The sequence below is a fragment of the Cryptotermes secundus genome, unplaced genomic scaffold, assembly GCF_002891405.2.
Source record: "Cryptotermes secundus unplaced genomic scaffold, Csec_1.0 scaffold92, whole genome shotgun sequence".
Taxonomy (NCBI): domain Eukaryota; kingdom Metazoa; phylum Arthropoda; class Insecta; order Blattodea; family Kalotermitidae; genus Cryptotermes; species Cryptotermes secundus.
The window spans coordinates 1,199,603-1,220,616 of record NW_019728498.1 but is presented as its reverse complement, the minus strand read 5'-3'; the positions used below and the strand labels follow the sequence as shown (position 1 = coordinate 1,220,616).

Here is a 21,014-nt window from a genome sequence, read left to right as displayed (position 1 = left end):
TCGGAGAAATCCCACCCCAGCACCACTTTGTCCACCACAAATCCCACTTGACCAGACCCGGGATCGAACCCGGACCACCGCGGTGGGAAGCCTGAGACTAACCGCTTAAACTATGGCGCGGCCTTTTCAAGAACGCTAATCATGCTCTAATTACTAATACAGGCCAATCATAATTTCAAATATATTTTCTTTTTAGTTTTTGAGAGTGGAATACATTGTCAGCTCTTATTTTATTTTAAATTTAAACTTCATCCATCTTCGGAATATTTTATGAAATCAAAATCTACGACAACCAATTTACCTACTTAAACTCTATAACAGTTTTTGTTAGTTCACAAAAAGAGACCGATTCTATGCATTTTGACCTCAGCCACACCTTTGATAAAATCCCCATATTCCTTTTTCTGAATAAACTTAGTAATTTTGACTTTCTGATTGTTATATTAATTGGTTCCGAAGTTGCTTATCACTAACCAGGAAAATTATTTAATGTTTAGAAGTATATACATACATTTCCTCAGCTCGTCATGGTTGCTGTGATTGCACTAATTGAATTGTTATTGCCAGAGTGATATGAGTTGTCTTCTTATTTCTAATGCGTGTATGTGTTTGTTTTGCTTCTGTATTTGCTCGCGTTAGTTTATAATAGGCCCCGCGCTGTTGAGGAACCAGTTAAATAAAGAACGATTTTAATTTAATTCGTAAACAATTTTGATATTACATACAAAATTTAGGAAAAATTATATTGATTTCATACAGCTTGATATCGGTGGTACTTTTTAAAACGAACATTATAATAAATGATACAAACTCCGTCCCAAGTGCAAGCAATATATATTATATGTCTTTTGATCTTGTTCTTTCTACACTACATGTTTCGGCCTCTATCGGCCATCATCAGGTGTATACTCTTAACGTTGCTGCCACACTGAACCCAGTCTAAAATTTAACATTTAAAAACACAATGTCACTTTCTTCGTATTATCAACATCTACCTCGTTGATATGTGTCTGGTATGTAGATTATATTGCACACGTCAAATTTGATATTCCTGTAGTAGCACTATAAAATCTTTAGTTATGATATTTTTAAAATCTTTTAAAATTTTCTCTAAATTTAAAATTTAAAATTTAAAATTCTTAGGGTTACTCGCCCTATATCTAAGTGCTGGAGCGGCTAGTTCTTGTTTCCACACTGTACAGGTGTTATTTAATGTAGTCTTCTTGTGTGGGTGCCGCTGCTTGTCTGTACTACGTGTTATCGTGTAGAGTGCAACAGGATGCTTAAATATAATATTGTGAACATTATAATATTTGCTGAGGCCTTTAAAAATTTACTATCCGTTTGTGATATTGTTTGTTCTTAAACTTTCTTTCTCTTGATCAATGTTTAACTTCGATATACAGAATGTTATAACACGGCTGCGGCCACCGAAATCTGTCTGTACCTGTATGTACGAGTAAGTACACGTATGAGTACTACCGTCTCTCGCCGCGCAATGGCATAACCATTGAAAATGCATTTATTTTACTTTTCTCGCCTCTTAACGAGAAACCCCGACAAGAGTCACTAGCAAATGTGACAATATTTTCATGTGAACCACGAAATGAGAAGAATCTTCTTCGACCCATGCTCGTCTTCTCTCACTAGATATCATCACTTTAATTGTGGTACGTAGCAGATCAGAGCGGCCGTGGCCTGTAATTCGACTGCTCAGCACTGGAATCATTGTTTCGAATCCCACTTGGGACGCGGATATATGACAGAGTTTTTATATGTTGATGTTTTCCTCTGTTGATGGAGACCTTATGATGGGCCAATGCCCCTGCCAGGGAGTTCTATCAATTGCCTGTAATATCCTTAGTTTTAGGAGATATTTCTGAACAAAAGGGGGTCGGAGGGCCTAATCTGTAAAATCCGAAAGCGGGAAGAATAGCATTTTGTGAAGTGTACAAATCATCATAATTATCATCATCTCTTCATAAATTAAACGAACAGCTTATTCGAGCCTCTGTAGTCGTTACACCTTCTTTTATTTTCATCTTGTGTCTTTTTATGCCTTATCTACCTTATGGTGTTTATAAGCTTAAAGTGGAAATATTGGTCATGAGCAGGGCCCGGATTTTGATGACCTGAAAATATTTAAAATTTGACCGAAAAAATCCAGAAAAATGACCTAAAGGAGAAAAGAAAGAACACTTCGCTTCCATGTTATTCACATTTCAGAAAATATATGAAGAAGAATTCCCTAAAATGGCCAAAAATGACAAGAAATACCCTTAAAATTCCAAACATTTACCAAGAAATTACCCCAAAAATGAAAAAAAATGACCTTAAACCTAAAAATGTCAAAAATGACAAAAAATTACTTATAAAATTTAAATTTCTGTAACCAGCAGCTCATATCCGAGATTTATATATTTAAGAGCATAGCATAGGATACAAGGAAAAAAAGATGACATGTCATCAAAATCCGGGCCCTGGTCATGAGGTACGTAATTATGCAATTTTCAACAGCATCCTGCCACCTTTCTCTTAGGAACAAATACTGTCCTTAGTAACCCGCTTTCAAACACCCTGAATCCCTTGAGATGTGAACCTGAACCTCTCATTCGCACAAAGAAACAACAGTGATAAATCTATGTATAAGCTGACGTTTATTTTTGCAAGCAAGAGCTTGAATATACAGAGCTGAATATTAACAGGTTTTCCTTGAATTTAACCTGCCCTTATATTATTTTGGAATGTATTTTTTTATTTGTCGTGTTGTTCTAAAATATTTGTTCATTTCAATAATTTCGAGCAACGGTTAACTCCCTTTGCATTATGATTTGTAAGGTATCCCGGTGAAAACGCATGAAAAAATAGGACTGAAGTTTGTCTATGCTCTTCATTGAGCTATTCGTATCGTCCAGTAAATTAATATCACCAGAAATGTTTATTTATTTTGCTGAAGTCAAGTAGTAGTGCTCCATAGTAACTGAAACAAGCATTTCATCCAAAAAGAAATCAATGAGCATAATTTTAGTCCTCCGTACACACATGATTTCCGGTCACAGTGGCCTCGCGGTCTAAGGCACGAACTGTCTTCTCCTTCTCGAACATTGAGGTCGTGGGTTCGAATTCCGCTTGAAGCATGAATATCTACGTGTATTTATTCTCTTTGTGTTGTTCTGTGTATATGTAGAAGCTTTGCGACGGCCTGAACCCCCGTCATAGAAGTCCTATCGATTGTGTATAAGATTACGAAACTAAAAAGTGGCCAGGGCACAACAATGGCTGTAGAGCCATTGATAAATAAATGAAATATATATGTGATTAAAAACATTATTGGTACTTTATAGAATATAATCTCCTGACACATAGAGCGTCTAAACAATGCTAATATGAAAATATTGTCTGCTCTTTCACAACGTTTACAGTTACTTGTCTAGAAAAGCACCGGTACTAATTAGGTAGCAAATATTTACCATCCGCTTGGCTCCTCGAATTCTGTTTACCTGGGCACTAATACCTTCTGTGTTGAAAAAATTTTACAGTAAAAGTATGTAATTTAAACACATTTCTGACTTTGACTCACGAATATACTCTGTAATTCAAAGCAACAGTAAATATAGTGTATATCCTCTAATAACAAATTCTAACTTGCGCTGATGCTCAAATAAATCAGCGCCTCAACTTTTAAGCTACGAATATGCCAGCCTCTTTTGTGTAATGCAATATGTCATGATTCGTAGGAAAATAAATTTAGTAGGGATTATTGACTGCTTGTTCGGATGTAACAAGCTAAGCTATGATATAATGGCGCGGAAATTTTCACGACATTTCTGTGCCATGCACACAGCAGCCTGGTACAGATTTCAATTCATTATGTTTGTTCCACAGGTGTGTATAAAATGACTAATCATTTTCATCCTGAAAGGCAAATATTAAGCTTTCACAACAGAATGTTTAAACACTCTATTCCTATTGCATAGCTTTCTAGTTATATAGATCTCTTATTGTTATTATCAATTTTTTCTGAAGAACGTCCATCGCCTCGCAACGGCTACAATGGAAATTGTGGAGATCCCACAGCGACAAATTGTAGCAACGAATTGCCGTTGCGTAACAACGGATGGGACGAAACACGTTACCGGTGTAATCTATAAGGAGCGTTCCGGAAGCAACGGATTGCCGAACACGCGAGATCGAACCTTGGCGAGGGATGTCCTCTATTGAGTCCCCATAACCCCTATATAAGCAGAGCTTACGACACGTATTAGAGTATTGAGTATTGAGATAGAAGCCAAGTGATGCTGCAACTGATAATAATTGTAAAGTGTGTGAGTGTATAAGTGAAGCACAATAAAGATTTGCTAAATCCGAGACCCACGTGAAGTTATTTGTCGCGTGACATACCCAACACGTGACAATATTATTTAAATACAGAACTTTCCTGTGTCAGATTTGTCGAATATAACTTCAAAATTTCTCGCCGTCGCCATGTTTGTAATTCTGGACCTCCTCTGTGGTCTGGGGGTCAGAGTTCCTGGCTACAGATACAGAGATCGCGGGTTCGTTCCCCAGCACTACCATATTTTCTGAGAATTAGTGGGTTTGGGACGGGGTCCATTCAGTCTTGTGAGGATAATTGAGGAGCAGTTTCAAGGAAATAGCGGCTCCGGTCTAGAAAACCGAAATTAACGGCCGTAGTAATCCGTTTCGCTGACCACGCGACAACCTCTATCCTCAAAATATTAGCACTAACTTCACAGACAAGCGGCGTTCGCTCGGTCGGTATAATTCGGTTGTGGACTAAGACCAGAGAGTTTTGTTTAGTTTTAAATGTACGAACAGTGTATCATATGACCTCTCTCCATAACAAATTGTGCATGTGTCTTTCCAGTGGTTCATGAGTTAGTGTTGATATTTTTTATTCTGCAAACAGATTTCATGAACAAATGTATGTTATTTCGAAGAACTGTCTACATGTTATATCAGGACCTTGAATTAAGTTGCGTTAATGTTGCTTTCATCTTACAATATCGCGAGTCCTCCATGTTGTTAGTACTGATTATCGGAAAATAAAATTTTCGATCAAGGTGCGTCCCCAGTTGCAAAAGCGTTCGTACCAATCAAAATTACTGGGTTTTGGACTCAAGTCTTTCCTACTAAGTTCAATGAAAATCGGTTAAACCTTCAAAATCTGGGGACTGGGATATACGGAGGTACAGTAGAAAAAGAATTTCTTGATGCAAATAATTGTTTCTGGGAATGATTTTTTTTAATCAATATGAAAGAATATAAATTTGTTGTAGATCCGTTTCTTGTCTTTTGTTTAAAGTGACAAATTCCGGTGTTAATTCAATATATTAAATTTAAAATTCAGTTTCAGCAATAAGTGTAAGTACTGAAAATGAGAAAGAAAGAAGGAGAGAGCTGGAGTAATGGAAAGAAGGGAAGGGGAAAGATTCCTAGTGTAGTCCCTCGGAACACAAAGATGAACTGAAAAAGGAATGAAAGTACAGGTGTCAAGAACTTCCAGCTAAAACTAATTCTCCATTAAAACTATGCAAATTTAAATCCATATGTTAGTATCCAGTTATCGTCGTTAAAACACAGCCCTCTACAAAATTAACATACAGAGTTGCTCGACTATGAAAGATGAACAGAAACAAAATAATGACACAACTAAATGTCACATTAAGTTTAATATCGACTTTATTTTTAATGTTAAATTAAAGCTAATAATTCAGTTCAATTCTTTATTATTAATATGCCGAGTCAACAGCCGCAAGGCCAATTACAGACACANTGGTCTTCTTTTTAGTTATCGATCTTTTGTTTATGTGGGTCTCTTTATCAACATACATATATTGAAAATTTATCAGTAGCCTGGTCCCTTTTCGCTGTATAATCGATTTCCATAAGAATGCATTACCGTGACACAAGTATGAAACAAAGGTGTCCGTATTTATGCCCTCCAAAGGAATACTCAATTGCAGCTGTCCCACAAACTTCAGCTTAGCTCCGGCCTCCGGGAGTGTCCTGCAGGCTGCATCCTGCAGTTCTGGTCTCAAGTAGCGTAGGTGCAAGGGCACTCTGGCTAGTCAGTAGTCTTAGGGGATTTTGGCTTCCTTAGCGGCAGGGATGGGAGAAATCTTCGGGAGTGGGTACGCTAAACTATTAAATAAACACAGAGCGAATTCCAGGAAGATCTCTCTTATATTCAAAGCACTCTCATTGAATCCCGTTCATTACAATTCTGTAAGATTACAACTTCACACTTTAAAATTGCTGCTCACATACAAATTAAAGACCTCCTTACTTCAGCGCCCTATTTCCTCATTACTTATCTCCATAGTTACCATCAGTTACACACATAAGTCCTAAAATCCACAGCTACAACCAACGTCTTAACAACTCCCCAGAAACTTCACAACACTGAAACTCTCTAGACAGTTACTCCCACGTCACTCCCCAACACACACACACACAAACACAAATATAGTACGTAGCCAAACGCTATACCAACTACACTATTCCTTATCTAATTTGTAATTATCACTGTTATTTCTGCTGATGTCTCATTATCAGTGACGTATGGAAGTCATAAATTACGATGATTATTATTGGTATTATCATTAAAATACTAACCGTATTCGTTGTGATTTTATCTATTTGACTTCTTAATGGTAATTTAATTTGTGTTAATGGAATTATTATTATCATTATTATTATTATTATTTACATAATACAATTTGTATTGTCTTTTTATTTGTTTCTTTGCATTTTCTTTCCTTTTATTTGCTCGTGTTCGCTTTTTAATTGGCCTTTGGGCTCTTAGGCTTGCATGTAAATAAATAAGAATACTGCACAGCAGTAATGGTGGTTTTAATAGTAGTAGCAGTAATATTGATGGTGGTGGTGGTAGTAGTAGTAGTAGTAGTAGTAGTAGTAGTAGTAGTAGTAGTAGTTGTTGTTGTGGTGCTGGCGGTTGTGGTGATATTAGTAATGATTTTTGTAGTAGTTGGTAGTGACAGTAATAGTAGTGATGGTGGTAGTAGTTATGGTATTAGTAGTAGTAGTTTCATCATTCTGCATATAGCTTAGACTTCGGCTTCTTGCCGGGAAGTTCTATGTTCGCTTCCAGTACGGGTATATTCCATGCGGGTTCCGTGGTGGAAAATGTTTCACTGGGGAAGATTTCTTTTTTCTCCTCCCTGACGACATTTATCCCAATAGGAATGATCGTCGCATCCGAGGACCTACCACTGTTGGTTCTTCTTCTGTAGGTCCCGTTTCCGAATCTCTGCCCGGATACTGAGTATTCTGAACGAAACTTCTCACGTTTTCTCTGTTCCTCCAGACAAATTCCCGGAATAATACCACGTACTAGACCACCGTCATTTCCTCCCGCATACGTGTAACTTCCATTTTATTATTTATGATTCATTCTACCATTCAACGCTATAGATCATACCGTAAGCTACTCACAACGTCCTAAATAATCCATAGATAATTAAAGAAAACAGCATAGGCTATATAACGTCAAAGGAGACTGAAAGATGATCTTCGATGAGAAATAAGTAATTCGAGACTTAAGAGATCTTGTATTGCATTTGAAGGTACCATCGCGTCATTCGCATGGAAAAACTATAAATATTAAAAGTCCGTAGACGGTATCCCGGCCGAAATTCATACTTCCGGAGAAGTCTACCCCATTTCCTGTACACAAGAGAGCTCCGTCCTCTCTTATATGGACTTCCTTTCATCTCAAATTTCTTTATATTGCGAAAGAATAGACTCAAGTTCTTCGTTTATTTTAGAGCTTCTTCCCAGAGGATTCGTATATACTGTAGACGTATGTGAGAACCGAAGTTATCATATTATTGACACTGAACATTAATATCGGCTGGGATATGACGCCGTATAGTCTGGTATAAATTTATGGACATCTCTTTCGGCTCCCTTGCCCCTCTCTCTGTATCAGTATCACTTGTACACGGTTTGATTATTCTTCTTCTTTGAAGACTTAGAAAATAAGTTCCTTCGAAACGTCCGTGAAATTATAAGCTTCGTAAATTCTCAGACGAAAATAATCTTCCACTTACACTTTTCTTCCCTTGGCACTACAGCCCCAGTGGGCCTAGGCCTACCTCCATGAACTTCTCCGTTCACTTCGGTGTTTCTAGATCTTACCCATTCGGTAGGACTCCTTGGGCGGGTGATCAGCTCGTCGCAAAGCCTCTACCTGTACACAAACAGAAAAACGCACACAAACACACTAACACCCATGCCCTGAGTGGGATTCCAACACACGATCCCGGTTTCCAAGCGAGCGAAGACAGTACATGCCTTAGACCGCTCGGCTACCGTGACCGGCTCGGCTTGAACATAGGCTATTTTAATTAAGGTAAACATATTCATCAAGTAAGCATCTATTTCCATCCCAGGCATTTCGTGTTAATGTTGTGTTGACTCGCGTACTTCACGTGCCCTCTTGTAGTGATTTGAACTGATACGAAATGCGAAGCGGAATAGAATTCTTCTTTGCATGTAACAAGATGTCAGTTTGCTTATGAGATACGTACTTAAAGTAATGTACGTCTTATTTGGTGTTTTCCTGCATTTCATCTCCGCTTCGGAGATCTCTCTCTTTTCTATCTTCAACCTTTCACTCGTTGCTGGGCGTGAGTCTGCAGTACGCCTTACGTACACCACTCAATTAAAGTCCATTGCCTACTGAGTAATAAAACAAGCCGATTACTTATTTCTCGTGCAGAATATCCAGTATCTTCTACAAATAAATCACTCTATATTACAGTCATGCAACCCCTCAATGTCTCTTCTCAAGTTCTTACGTCGTCAGATCATACATTTACATTCAGTTCTCACATTAGCATGTTGTTCCGTGAGGAGTTCTGAATTATTGTCAAATTTAGGCATTAGAATAACTGTTCATAGTATTATACTGCAGAATCCTGTTGCACTATGTACGATGTGATCTAACTTCGTGTTCCCATTCCTCTCCGTCTTCGTGTAACTTCGTCGATATATTAACGTTACCTTTCAACTTCTTATCTTCTCGTTATACCTTACCGCCATCTTTGAGCCGATTGTGTAGTTAACGTGGGATCCTCAACGTCTCACAGCCCTATGGGCCTTCATGGTCTGGTACAGGGATAGCTTTACTTACTTACCTTCTTGTTATACAGCACTACATGTTTCGGCCTAGCTGGCCATCATCAAGTGTGCAATGAAACTGCCGCTCTGTTATCACGCCGTTCTGTTTTTCATTTTGATGTAAAATGCTTCTAAAAAAAATTTATTTTAGGTTTTCTTTAGTTTACCATGCCGTTATTTCTTTATTTGTATTCACGTATCTGATGTTTGTTTTGTTCGTGTTTTGGATTTATCCTCTTCTGCTCTGTGTAGCTAATTTTCATTCATATTGATTCTGTCTAAGTCATTCGACACCAAACAATCCCCTTACATCCTGCAGTTGATGCAGAATTGCTAAATTACCCATAAAAATAATGAACAGTCTGTGATTATTTTTGTTTGCGTTTTTACAGGTGGCATGGCTCCGAGTTGATACACAAACAATTCTCACTATCGCAACACATGTGATCACCAAAAATCATCGCATTGGTGTGACACACAGTGATCACAGAACGTGGTATCTTCAGATCCGAGATGTGAGGGAGTCTGACCGAGGGTGGTACATGTGCCAGATCAACACGGATCCCATGAAGAGTCAAGTGGGCTACTTGGAGGTGGTAGGTGAGTGTTTCTGTGACCTTACATTTTAGCATCATGTTGTGTATCGTACATGTAACTCTCATAATACCATCAACAGAAATGTGTAGAATTAGTATTATTTTTACTCTTACCACTGCCACATTTCTGCATCGTCTTCAAGCAGTATACACACTTAAGCATCACTCATACGAATCGTCATGTCATACATTGCAGTCAAACAGAACATGGGTCCCTTGTTCATATGTATTAATCAATTGGATATCATGTGGTGAAATAGTGAAATATAGAAGCATAAATATTAAAATATGCGACCAGTAGAGTTAATTTAAATGTAATATACTTTCACGTAGTGTTGCGTGACTATAGAAGGGGTTTTGGAGTGCATATTGAATTTATTGACCACTTTAACACACCACTCTTAATTACGTTTAATTATAACGTCGCCGCTAATCACCACAGCACAAGCTAAGTCTTTTCTAGCTAGCTGTAACTTCACTAGCTGTTCACTGGTAACGGCATCTAACAGTGAAGATTCTTCAGCTTCCAACCTCAAGTCCTCTCTGGATGGCAGTTCCCTTCCAGTTCTCTTCCAATTGTCCTCTTTCTTCACAAACTCCCGTACAAAATTGACTTGATTGCCCCAGTTGTCTTCCTTATAAATCATCAGCACGGACCACTAGAAAACGCCGTTTACAACAGTACCTCTATTGCTGCATGCGTGTTCGTTACGCGGGAACGTGTTTACAGAACCGTTGCCTTTAAAGTGCTCTGATGTATTTGCATTGTAATGGCTTTGTATGCTACAATACTGTAATTGTGAGTATCTGGGTAAGATTTGTATGAGCATATATGTAGCGTGTTTCTAAAAACACTGTTATTACTAGACACCTGTTTTGAAAGTATTATAAGAATTGCGTGTGCCTCTGTGTGCTCAGAACTCTGACGGCTGTAAGAAGATGGCAAGTTGCTAAACAGCAACAACGTACGAAGATTCAGACAGAGTCTACTGAAATCGAATGCAGAATGGTAGAATCCCTCCACTATTTCCTTGTATACCCGTGATTTTACGTCTGTTTTGCAGTTTCTGTGCAATAAAGCACCAACTCTGTCGAGCAGCATGGTATAGCGGTAGTGCTCTAGACTTATATCCGGGAAATGGACGGTGCGAATTTCGAACTGAACAACGGTTATTCTAATCGAGGTTTTCCATGGATTTCCACAGTTCCTCCAAGCCTGTGTACTACCTCGACTAGACCATAAAACTTTCCTTCCAAATTCCTTGCATTTCATTATTCACTACAATCGTACTATTCAAGAGTATAAAATATGATATGCGGACATCGCAAAATTAAAAATAAGATAAACCTATCCATGTAACACGCCGCAGAGTCCCATAGGTTTGTGAGACGTCGAGGCTGTCTCACTTTCTAGACATTCAGGTCACAGATGGACATCGCAAAATCAAAATAATAATAATAATAATAATAATAATAATAATAATAATAATAAAAACAAGCAATTTATTAACATTGAAAGCGTACTTGGTTATGGCAGTAAGCTACAAGCCGGAAGGTCGCGGGTTTGATTGCCCACGTGGTTATTGAATTTTTCAGTTGATCCAATCATTTCAGACAGATAATTGCCCAGGGGTCGACTCAGCTTCTAACACTAATGAGTACCAGGAATCTTCCCGGGTGTAAAAGGCGGCCAGCTCCTAAGGCTGACAACCTCACTGTCATCTATGGGCCGATTATCTAGAAAATGTGGAAAGCTCGACGTCTCATAACCATATAAGCCTCCACGGTCTGTTACAGGGATAGTTTTATTATTTTACTGATATTAATAAGTGAAGTTAACTTACTGAAGGCTCACGACTTCAGCGGAAATTGTCACCGGAATCCAACATGTCTCTCCACCGTTCTTGGGATTTTATGCTAAGAATCCGGGCTCGCACGACTGCTTAGCCGTGTGCCACAGAATGATAACCATCTTTACATTTGAACACTGTCTTTACCTGTTCTTCTCATTTTCAATCCTCATTTCTTACTGCATAGAGGTAAATGCATTACACGTAGCAAATTAATTTAGTGCATATTGTCAGTAGTTCTGGAACTATTCCAAGGAAGATAAATCAGGGATCCGTTTATCCAGGTCAGAGAACTGCCTGGCATGATACAACATAAAGAGTAATGCATAATTCCAGTCAATACAATTACGTACTAACATAATTATATACGAAATTAAATAGAAGGAAACATGGCCGCCAGTACTGATTATTCGCAGATACAAAATGTGGGGAGAGGCCATATGAAATCATTTATTTAAAAGTTTACGATATATCCATCTTCAGATCATATTCGGTGTGGAACCTGACATGTATAGTAGATGATCCCGAAACCACGTGCCATCTTGCCCTGACCCACTGTTCATGGAGCTCAACGCTGCGAAAGTAAAAGGAAGAAAGTGTGTGATGTTCAGTGAAAGTATGTACCCTTCGAAAGGAAAAGGAAAACCAAGAGAGGGGATAGTTATAAGCAACTCGCACTTTCAGCTTGTGAGAATGTCTGTCTATCTATCTATCTACGGCTCTACAGTCCTTTGTTGAACCTTCGCCGCCATTTCAGTTTCGTAATCGTATACACAGTCGATAGAACTCCGTAGAAGGAGTCGAAACCACGATCCCAGCATTCCAGCGAGGGAAGACAGTCCACACTTTAGACCGCGGGAGCACTGTGATTGGTCTTGTGGGAATGCATGCCTATATAACATAATGTTATCTAGATTTTTCGAAGAGACGTAGACTAACCAGCTGTCCAATCGTGTTTTGCTAGCCATCGGTTGCAGAATATTGCATACGCCGAATTCTTCTGAAAATACCTGAAAAACTGATATCTTCATTAAAACATTATTTCTTGAAAGCCAAGTACTTTGATTCTATGCACAGGCCTAAACGTTTATGGCATGATTTGGTAATTGTACGAATGAACACTATATATAGTAATACTGTGCATAATCTAATATTTGACATAATGAGACTTTCGACAGTTGATTGTATTCCCATATTTAGGTAATGTGTTCAAACTTTATGTTTATAAATTAATATTCTAAAGGTACCGAGTTCGAAACCAAACATCCATGTTACTGCTTTTCAAAAGGAAAGAAAACGTAATATTATTTCTCAATAAAATGACAATCGATCGGCATGTACTGTCTTCGCTCGCTTGGAAACCAGGATCGTGGGTTCGAATCCCACTCAGGGCATGGATGTTTACTTTATGTGTGTGCGTTTTCCTGTGTTTGTGTACAGGTAGAGGCCTTGCGACGAGCTGATCACCCGCCCAAGGAGTCCTACCGAATGCGTAAGATGTAGAAAAACCGAAGTGAACGGAGAAGTTCATGGAGGTAGGCCTAGGCCCACTGGGGCTGTAGTGCCAAGGAAAAATAATAATGACAACCGATCACTTAAAGACGCGAGAAGAAAACACTCAAGTAATTTCAGATGTGTGGGCTGTAACTCAGACATCATACATCGAAGGTGATTGGTCCAGAGCAGTACTGGTATCCAGCCAAGTCTCTCTTATGCAAGAAATTACTGCAGAATTTGAATTTCTTTGGAATACAATTATAAAAACTACCCCTCATTCCAGTCTACTTCGATCTATTCAGACCTCAAACTGAGCACAGTGTCCCATTAAATTCAGCTTTAATTTGAAAACAGATCTCAAGAGACCTACTCCAAGGCTCGTGTTTTCGCAATTTGACACTATATCTATAGTGACTAGCATCGAAGCACGGATGACATACGCACCCAGTTATGTCTTATCTCGCAAAGGAAGGTTCCATTTTTAACCTAGATTATTGAAAATACTCTACGGTCAAATCCCATTAACTAAAGGACCGTATACGTAGAGCAGAAAGAGCTAATACGAGTGTATTTCTCTAATACTCTTTGTTTATATTTCAAATAAAATGACATTACATGTTTTGTCGAAAGTTAATGCAGTTATTTTTATGGTTGGGTTTAATTTCGTGTTTCGGACCGAAACGCTTGGGCAACTTCTTATTTTTATAACGTGTGACATAATTTGAAATTCATTGCGTCGGATTTATTGGACCTACTTTTTCTTCAGAGACTTTCGTGGATATCGGACTATACAAATGTAGTTGGAGTAATGCATACAGAGAAGCTTTCCATTGTTCCTTATTTTATGATATATTTTATTTTAGAATAAAGTTGACATATGTTGTTTCCCTCTCTGAATGGGAGGTTGTGGATTATGGTAAGCAAATGCGAGTATTCTCTCAGTACATAAAACCAGACGAATCATTTGAATAAAGTAGATTTCATTCTTATTTCTTTAAGTGCATGTAGAGAGGAAGACTGAAAAATCATCTGAGAGTATCTGTCATTTTATCGTCATAAATACATACAACATTTACGGATTGCATCCTGTTGTGTATATAATATTGACCTCGTGTCATAACCGCCGACACAACAAATATAGCGGGGATATCTTCAATGAAGACAACAGATGTTGGTATATCTTACTTATTTAATGTAGGCTTACATGAGCTTAATATAAACTTATATTAAATAAGTATGGTCCCGCCATAGCTCAAGCGGATAGTCGCTGGCTTCTCACCGCGGCGGCCCGGGTTCAAACCCGGGTCTGGTGAAGTGGGATTTATGGTGGAAAAAGTGGCGCTGAAGTAGGTTTTCTCCTGGTACTTCAGTTTCCCCTGCCAATCTTCATTCCGCCAAATTCTCCATCATCATAATCGCCCGGGGCAGGTACAATAGGGCAGTCAGTGGCCGCCGTGCCGAGTGGACCCAACTGGACTCCGTCCCCCACTACGCGAATTAAAAANCAGATGCGCACCTCTACGATAAGGAAACACTGTCACATAAGATATTTTAACAATATGCACAAATATCTTATGTGACAGTGTTTCCTTATCGTAGTGGTGCGCATCTGAAGATCATTCTTTTGAATCGAAATATGTAAGGNCAGCAAATGTGTCTGCAGAAATACATGCTGTTTTGGATGACAAGTCTCATATTTAGAATGTTTCTAGTTCTTATACCTGTTGTTACAACTCTAGATCTTACGTTTAATATACATTCGTAATTCAGTTACTTTAGAATTAATTGCAAAAACTAAAAGGAAGAGCTCACTTGGGATTTCTGAACATCAAAAGGAAGAAAATCTTAAAAATTATCTTAGAGAAAAATGATGTGAGGAACTGAAGTGGACTCAGGTGGCCCAGGAGAAGGCCTATGCATCATAAGGAACATTAAGGTTTCATAAAAACTGAGGACTTCCTTGACCATAACAATAGCTGTTCAAATAATATCTTTTTCACGATATTAGATATTACTATTTCTTGTCGAATAATCGGGTTGCCATAACTTTCGTCCAGTCTGTCGTTTTGAAGTTTATAAGTAATAACCTAAGATTCTAGTGACATTATGGCCTATCCTCGATTATTTAGTGACACACATGCTATCTTTAACCGCCTCTGTGGGCCAGTGATCAGAGTTCCTGCCTACAGGTCCGAGTTCGATTCCCTACGCTACCAGATTTTCTTAGAAGTAGTGGGTCGGGAACGTGGTCCACTCAGCCTCATGAGAATAATTGAGGAGCTATTTCAAGAATATAGCGGCTCCGGTCTAGAAATCAGAAATTAACAGCCTTGGGGTTTCGTTGCGCTGACCACACGACACCCTCTATCCGCTAAACTTGGCACTAACTTCATCGACAGGCGGCGGTCACTCGGTCGCTATACTAGTAGTTCACTTGCGGATTTGCGGACCACGGATTTTTATATGATATCTTTAAGTCTTCAAAAATGCAAATATGGGATGAAGCTGAAATAGAAAGTTAAAACAGATATTTGCATTTTGTGGCGGATAACCCGTGGGAAATAGAATAGTGACAAACTGGAAGCCGTGCAGCCAGTCCACAGATTCAAGCAAGTGCGTTCAATGTTCACTGGTAGAAGAAGAAGGTATATAAGCTGAAATCTGAAATATTTTTGAAAGGAATACTCCTCATCGCTACAGATTGAAAGTATCAAAATATCGGAAATACCAGAATAGTAATTTATTATACGATTTAACAGATACTCTTCTAGGGATTGACAGATGATGAACTGAAAAGACAAAATCAAGAACTTCTGCTGCTGAAATGATTTATATGAGTTGAAAGGCAAAATACACTTGGACGGACTATGGAAGAAATAAAGACGATTTAAGATAATTAGAAACAGAACTCTCAATAGCAAATTATTGAAATCTGAAGCCAGTCAGATCTAACAAGTCCACTAAAAAGGGCAAAGGAACAAACTTACCAAGTGGGACAAGAAAATGTAGACTTTTGAGGAAGCCACTACACGAACTGGTCAAGAAGTGGCTCATCTCAATGACTGAGAAATGATGATGATTGTATCCTTTAGTAAATCATGTTTACTGTTTATTTGGATGTTTTAGAATATAATTGCGAACCAAGTTCAATTCCAAGGTCATCACTAATTTTATGTCCAGTAACTTTGCATGATATTTCGTGTTTCAGAATATCAGTTACTGAAGGATATCCAGCCATTGGACGGTCTCTCAGAGCAGAAAGAAACACGCTCCTGAGAAACACTTTCGGAATCATCTCGTGTGAATATATCAAATACAATTCAGACAATGGATAATTCCCAGCACAATACTGATATAACTAATAAACATTGTCGTCGATCATGGTGGCCGTGCGGTCTGACATGAACTCTTTACTAGGATTTGCTTAGCTAGGATTTGGGGTTCGAATCCCACTCAAGGCACAGATGTCTATATGCGTTTATTCTGTATTTCTGTTGTTCTGTATATATGTAGAGGTCTTGCAACAGGCTAATCTCCCGTCCAAGGAAACCTACCGAATATGTACAGGCTTCAGAGACTAAAGGACCAATGTCCAACAAAGGGCTCTAGAGACATAAAGAATCAACCATTGTCATAGTTCGTCGAAGAATCGTAAGCTTCGGATCTTCAGAAAATCTTAAGGGTGAAACAGGGCCTGGAATATATGATAAAATTGGAAATCTATAATTACAATTTCGTTAAGGCTGAGGAATGAGTTATACAAATGAGTGTCAGTACACTGCTTCAATTAATTTTAATTTTCTATTTCAAACGATTCACTTTTGAGAATATAATCACTCATAGTCCTTAGGACTTATTCAACACATGATATACCATCGTAAAATGGTGTAAATTGCCAACAACTGAAGTGACTCTAAGAAGAAATTTATTTTACACCAACTGTTAATCATTTCTAAACCGCTCTCACATAATGCAAATTCCCGATTGAAACACCTGGCACGGAGTGCTGACTCTCGGGTCTCAGCAGTCCCGTCCAGTACTCCCAGTAAGGAACGCGATGTTTCCGTTATGCTGTTTTTCCACTTTGTCTCATCCTCAGTTGCTCGCATCCCTTATTCACTTTCCTGAAAAGCGGTGCCAGAAGTACAATGCACCTGCCACAACAATACCGGCGTCACCTACAAGCTGACAGACTCTCGTACTTTCTCGGCCATCTGTAAAAGAAAACAAAAGATCAGAACTTCTGTTGTTATCTCACACACCCCTAAGGAAATATTAAGGCACAAACAGTATGTCTGTTTTGTTATCTGGAGGTCGTTAACGATTGTTTACAAGTACAGGACACAAGATAAGTACTATAAATTAAAATTTCTGCCGTTATTCATGTTAAACCAGGCATGTTTTGGTATGTGGGCATAAAAACTTAAGTTCAAAAATAATGAAACTACGTAACTCATACTTGGTTGTGAAAGAATTTATACATGACTGAAACTCGTGTACAACAATTAAACTACATTCTTTCATACATAATTTAAACTGCAGTAATTAGTGCCATTAACGAAGCTTTTATGGCCAAGCCTCTGTTCTGGGAAGACTAATATTTGGATAAACAGAAAGATGATGGGATAATATAATAAAATGCTGTGAGAGTGGGAAGTGGTTAAAACTGATCTTACTAGTTTTCAGTGATGGGATTTCTTACTGGCAGTGTCGAAGCTTCTAGTTTTACTGGAAGATACTTAATTATTAATTAGTAATTAACAAGAATCATCTTTTGTATAGACTTCAAAAGTTTCTGTATGGCTTTATGAACTGCCTCTTGGCTCTAAGAACCTCTGAAGTGGCTGAAACCTAGAAATTACATGTGAGGATCAGAACATACGAGTAAATAAGGAGTAAGGGGAAGTCTTCAAAATGACAAAAATGAAACTAATGGAAATTGTGTAGATCATGCCTTCGTTACAGAAATATCCTATACTTTTGTATAAAGTTACTATTTCCATTATTCGAAATGGAAAGTGTTTCTTGTGTAACGAATCAACAGATCTGAATTAATGTTCTGACATTACACTTAGATATGTTATAAATAATTTATCTGAGTTTCATTGAAATACGTTCAACCATTCACTTCAAACGTTGCTTTTCTTTTTTCTTGTACCACCCGGAAGAAAATATATAATTACGTTTCAAATATGACTTTGTGAGTTCTTCACATGCTAAGATATNAGAAGATGTTGCCAGCCCCGACTCAGCAACGAATGTTCTCGCATGGGAGAGGAAATAGACCGCTTATATTTTTTGCTGGGCTGCGTTCTAAAGCGAGACCAATTTATTTTATTCCTTCTGGGCTTGAAAGAAGCACAACACTGTCTTGTTTTTATTAAAGGTAAAGAGTGTAACCAGTTTACCCACAAGAAAATTTACAATTTCACTGAGAAGTCGCGGGTAACCTCAAAACAAAATTATATTCAAGTAGCCTTTTCTCCAAAAGCCTCATTGTAGTAGACATTTTACGTTTTGCAAACATTTGAAGCAAAGTTGGATGTTCTTGTCTCTGATGAAATTAAGAACAATTATTACATGCATACAGTGTGTTATTGCGGGTAAATTCAGCCTGCGGTCTTATGCAACCGGAATACTTCATTCTTTAAAAAATAACATCCATTTCTGGTGTTTTCATGTCCATATACTGCCTGTATGCCTATCACAGTGGCCGCGTGGTCTAAGGCATGAACCGTTTTCGCCCGCTTGACACTGGGATCGTGGGTTCGAATCCCACTCCAAGCATGTGTGTCTGTGTGCCTTTACTCTGTGTTCGTGTTTTTCTGTGTAGGTAGCGGCCTTGCGACGGGCTGATCACCCATCCAAATAGACATACTGACTGTGTACAGATTAAGAAATTGAAAAAGCGGCAAAGGTTCACAGTGGCATAATAACTACTGGTATACGTATATGTACAGTATATATATCATGTAAATGTAAACGCAACATTTCTGGGATGTACAATAATTTATTTTGTTTCTAATATATACAGCTAGTAAGAATGAAATGGGGTCAGGGTTGAATCAGTTTATATTTATAACTTCAGCATCGTCTAATACACACACATAGACATTCTGTTTACGGTATGTGAGGGTTACTTGAAAGGATATTTTTATCTCTCATCGATTTATTACAGGTTTATTGGATTATAAATATGTTGTTTAACTACAATAGTAACAGAGCTACCTAGACGATGTTGAAATTGTAAGAATATAAACTGATTTAGTTATCATAGTTAATACTGTAACGTGTTTTGCTACTGAAGACGCCGTTCAGATTGTTAATTGGTTTATTTAACAACCTACAAATCATAACTACAATTATTTAAAACGCAGTTGCGGGTTTACCCAATTTACAAACCCTACACAATAATCTCTTCAGACTCTCTTCAGTGGTCTTCACGTATTAATAACGCGGGAGCTATAGAAGTCTCTGTGAATTACACACTCCCAATATAACTGTTCTACGGAGCACACAAAATCTTGAAGGCACACAATAAGTCTTCACTGGCTGACTTCTCAGTTATCGCACACTATCACATAAAATCTTCTAACCACGCGTTCGGCTCTTCTTTCCGCGACTGCTGCTATATTTCAACTGACTGCTTATGCATTCCAGTCTCTCTTATAAACCCTCAGTCGGACAGCGGAAAACCCCACCTCGCTTCACTGTTGTGTAAACGACGTGTTTACAGGCGTTGCTGGGGAACGCTGCCGAGAGTTGTTTATTGCTGCGTAGCAACCAGCGCGCTTCGGATAGGCTCAGCTCACTTCGGCTCTACTCGGCACGACATGGAGAAACACCACTTTCATTACTCTTGCGTAACCTAGCAACCGCCCGTTTATCAAGGGTGTGTTGTCTTCGTGGTAACTCGTTCCACCTCCCGTTGCCCAGCAACGGTTAGACATGTCACACCGCTCCCTTCTTAAGGCTGTTCGTCCCGAATAGCCTAACAGTGCATCACCGGTCATTTTCTTCCGAGGCTATGCTTGCAATGTTTCATTTTTTTGGCTCGGTGTTTTCTTTCTTCCCGTTGTCCGTTCTTCAACCGCTACATCCGCTCCCTTCTTAAGGCAAGCTCGTCTCGAGCGGTTTCCCGTTAACGTGTCAGGAGATCCAGGTGTATCACATTCGCCCCTCACATTCATCCATCGCACATTCACTCTCGCTCGGGAGGCCGGTGTTTCTACATCAGCGGCTCCTCCTCGATCAGTTGCTTTCTTTTCGGTTTTGGAGGGGGCCGACCCCTCCACAAGGTCCAATTCCTCTTTTATCGTAATCCGATAGGATATCCGGCTGTTTGCTTCACGATCTTCTGCCGACAATCTCGTAGAAGATCATTTTCCGAGTTCCTCTCCTTCCTAGTTGCGATCGCTGTCCTGATCTACATCCTCCGATGGCGTTCTTGGTTGTCACCTTTTTCTTCAGGCATAGCGGCCGTCTGCCGCCTATGTTCTTTATTCCCATATCTTCCTTTGTGGAAAATCCGCACTCTTCCTCTGAGTCTCCGGATTCTTTCCTCTTTCCCTGATACAGTTTCTCCTGCCGACGTTTCTCTTGCGCCAGGCGATTCTTGGACGACCGGACATCTTTCTGCCGGTTTCCTTTGTTTGCCGTGCCACTTTCGCACGGTGGCTCGTCCCGCTGCGGGCGACGGCCAGTGTCTTATGAGGTCCACAATTTTTCCGTGTCGTATTCTTCGGTTCCTGGCGGCGGCGCTCCGCAGCCAGTTTTTGGTCCCTACGCCGTTTCTTCTTCGGTTCTCCGACCGGCATCACTGTGGCGTCTTCTACGGGTACCTCTCGTTGTTCTGCCGCCTCAGGTTTCCTGCCCACTGAGGTTGGCGCTTCTTCTTCTGGAC

The 21,014-nt window shown here is 39.1% G+C and overlaps 1 protein-coding gene across 1 annotated transcript in view; it reads left to right on the top strand.

Moving 5' to 3' along the window:
* Positions 1–21,014, top strand: part of LOC111865142 (lachesin-like) — an 801,402-nt gene that overhangs the window by 677,082 nt on the left and 103,306 nt on the right. The window contains exon 4 of the mRNA XM_033751702.1: positions 9,561–9,768. Within this exon, the coding sequence (XP_033607593.1) occupies positions 9,561–9,768 (208 nt within the window). The remainder of the gene's footprint in view (positions 1–9,560; positions 9,769–21,014) is intronic.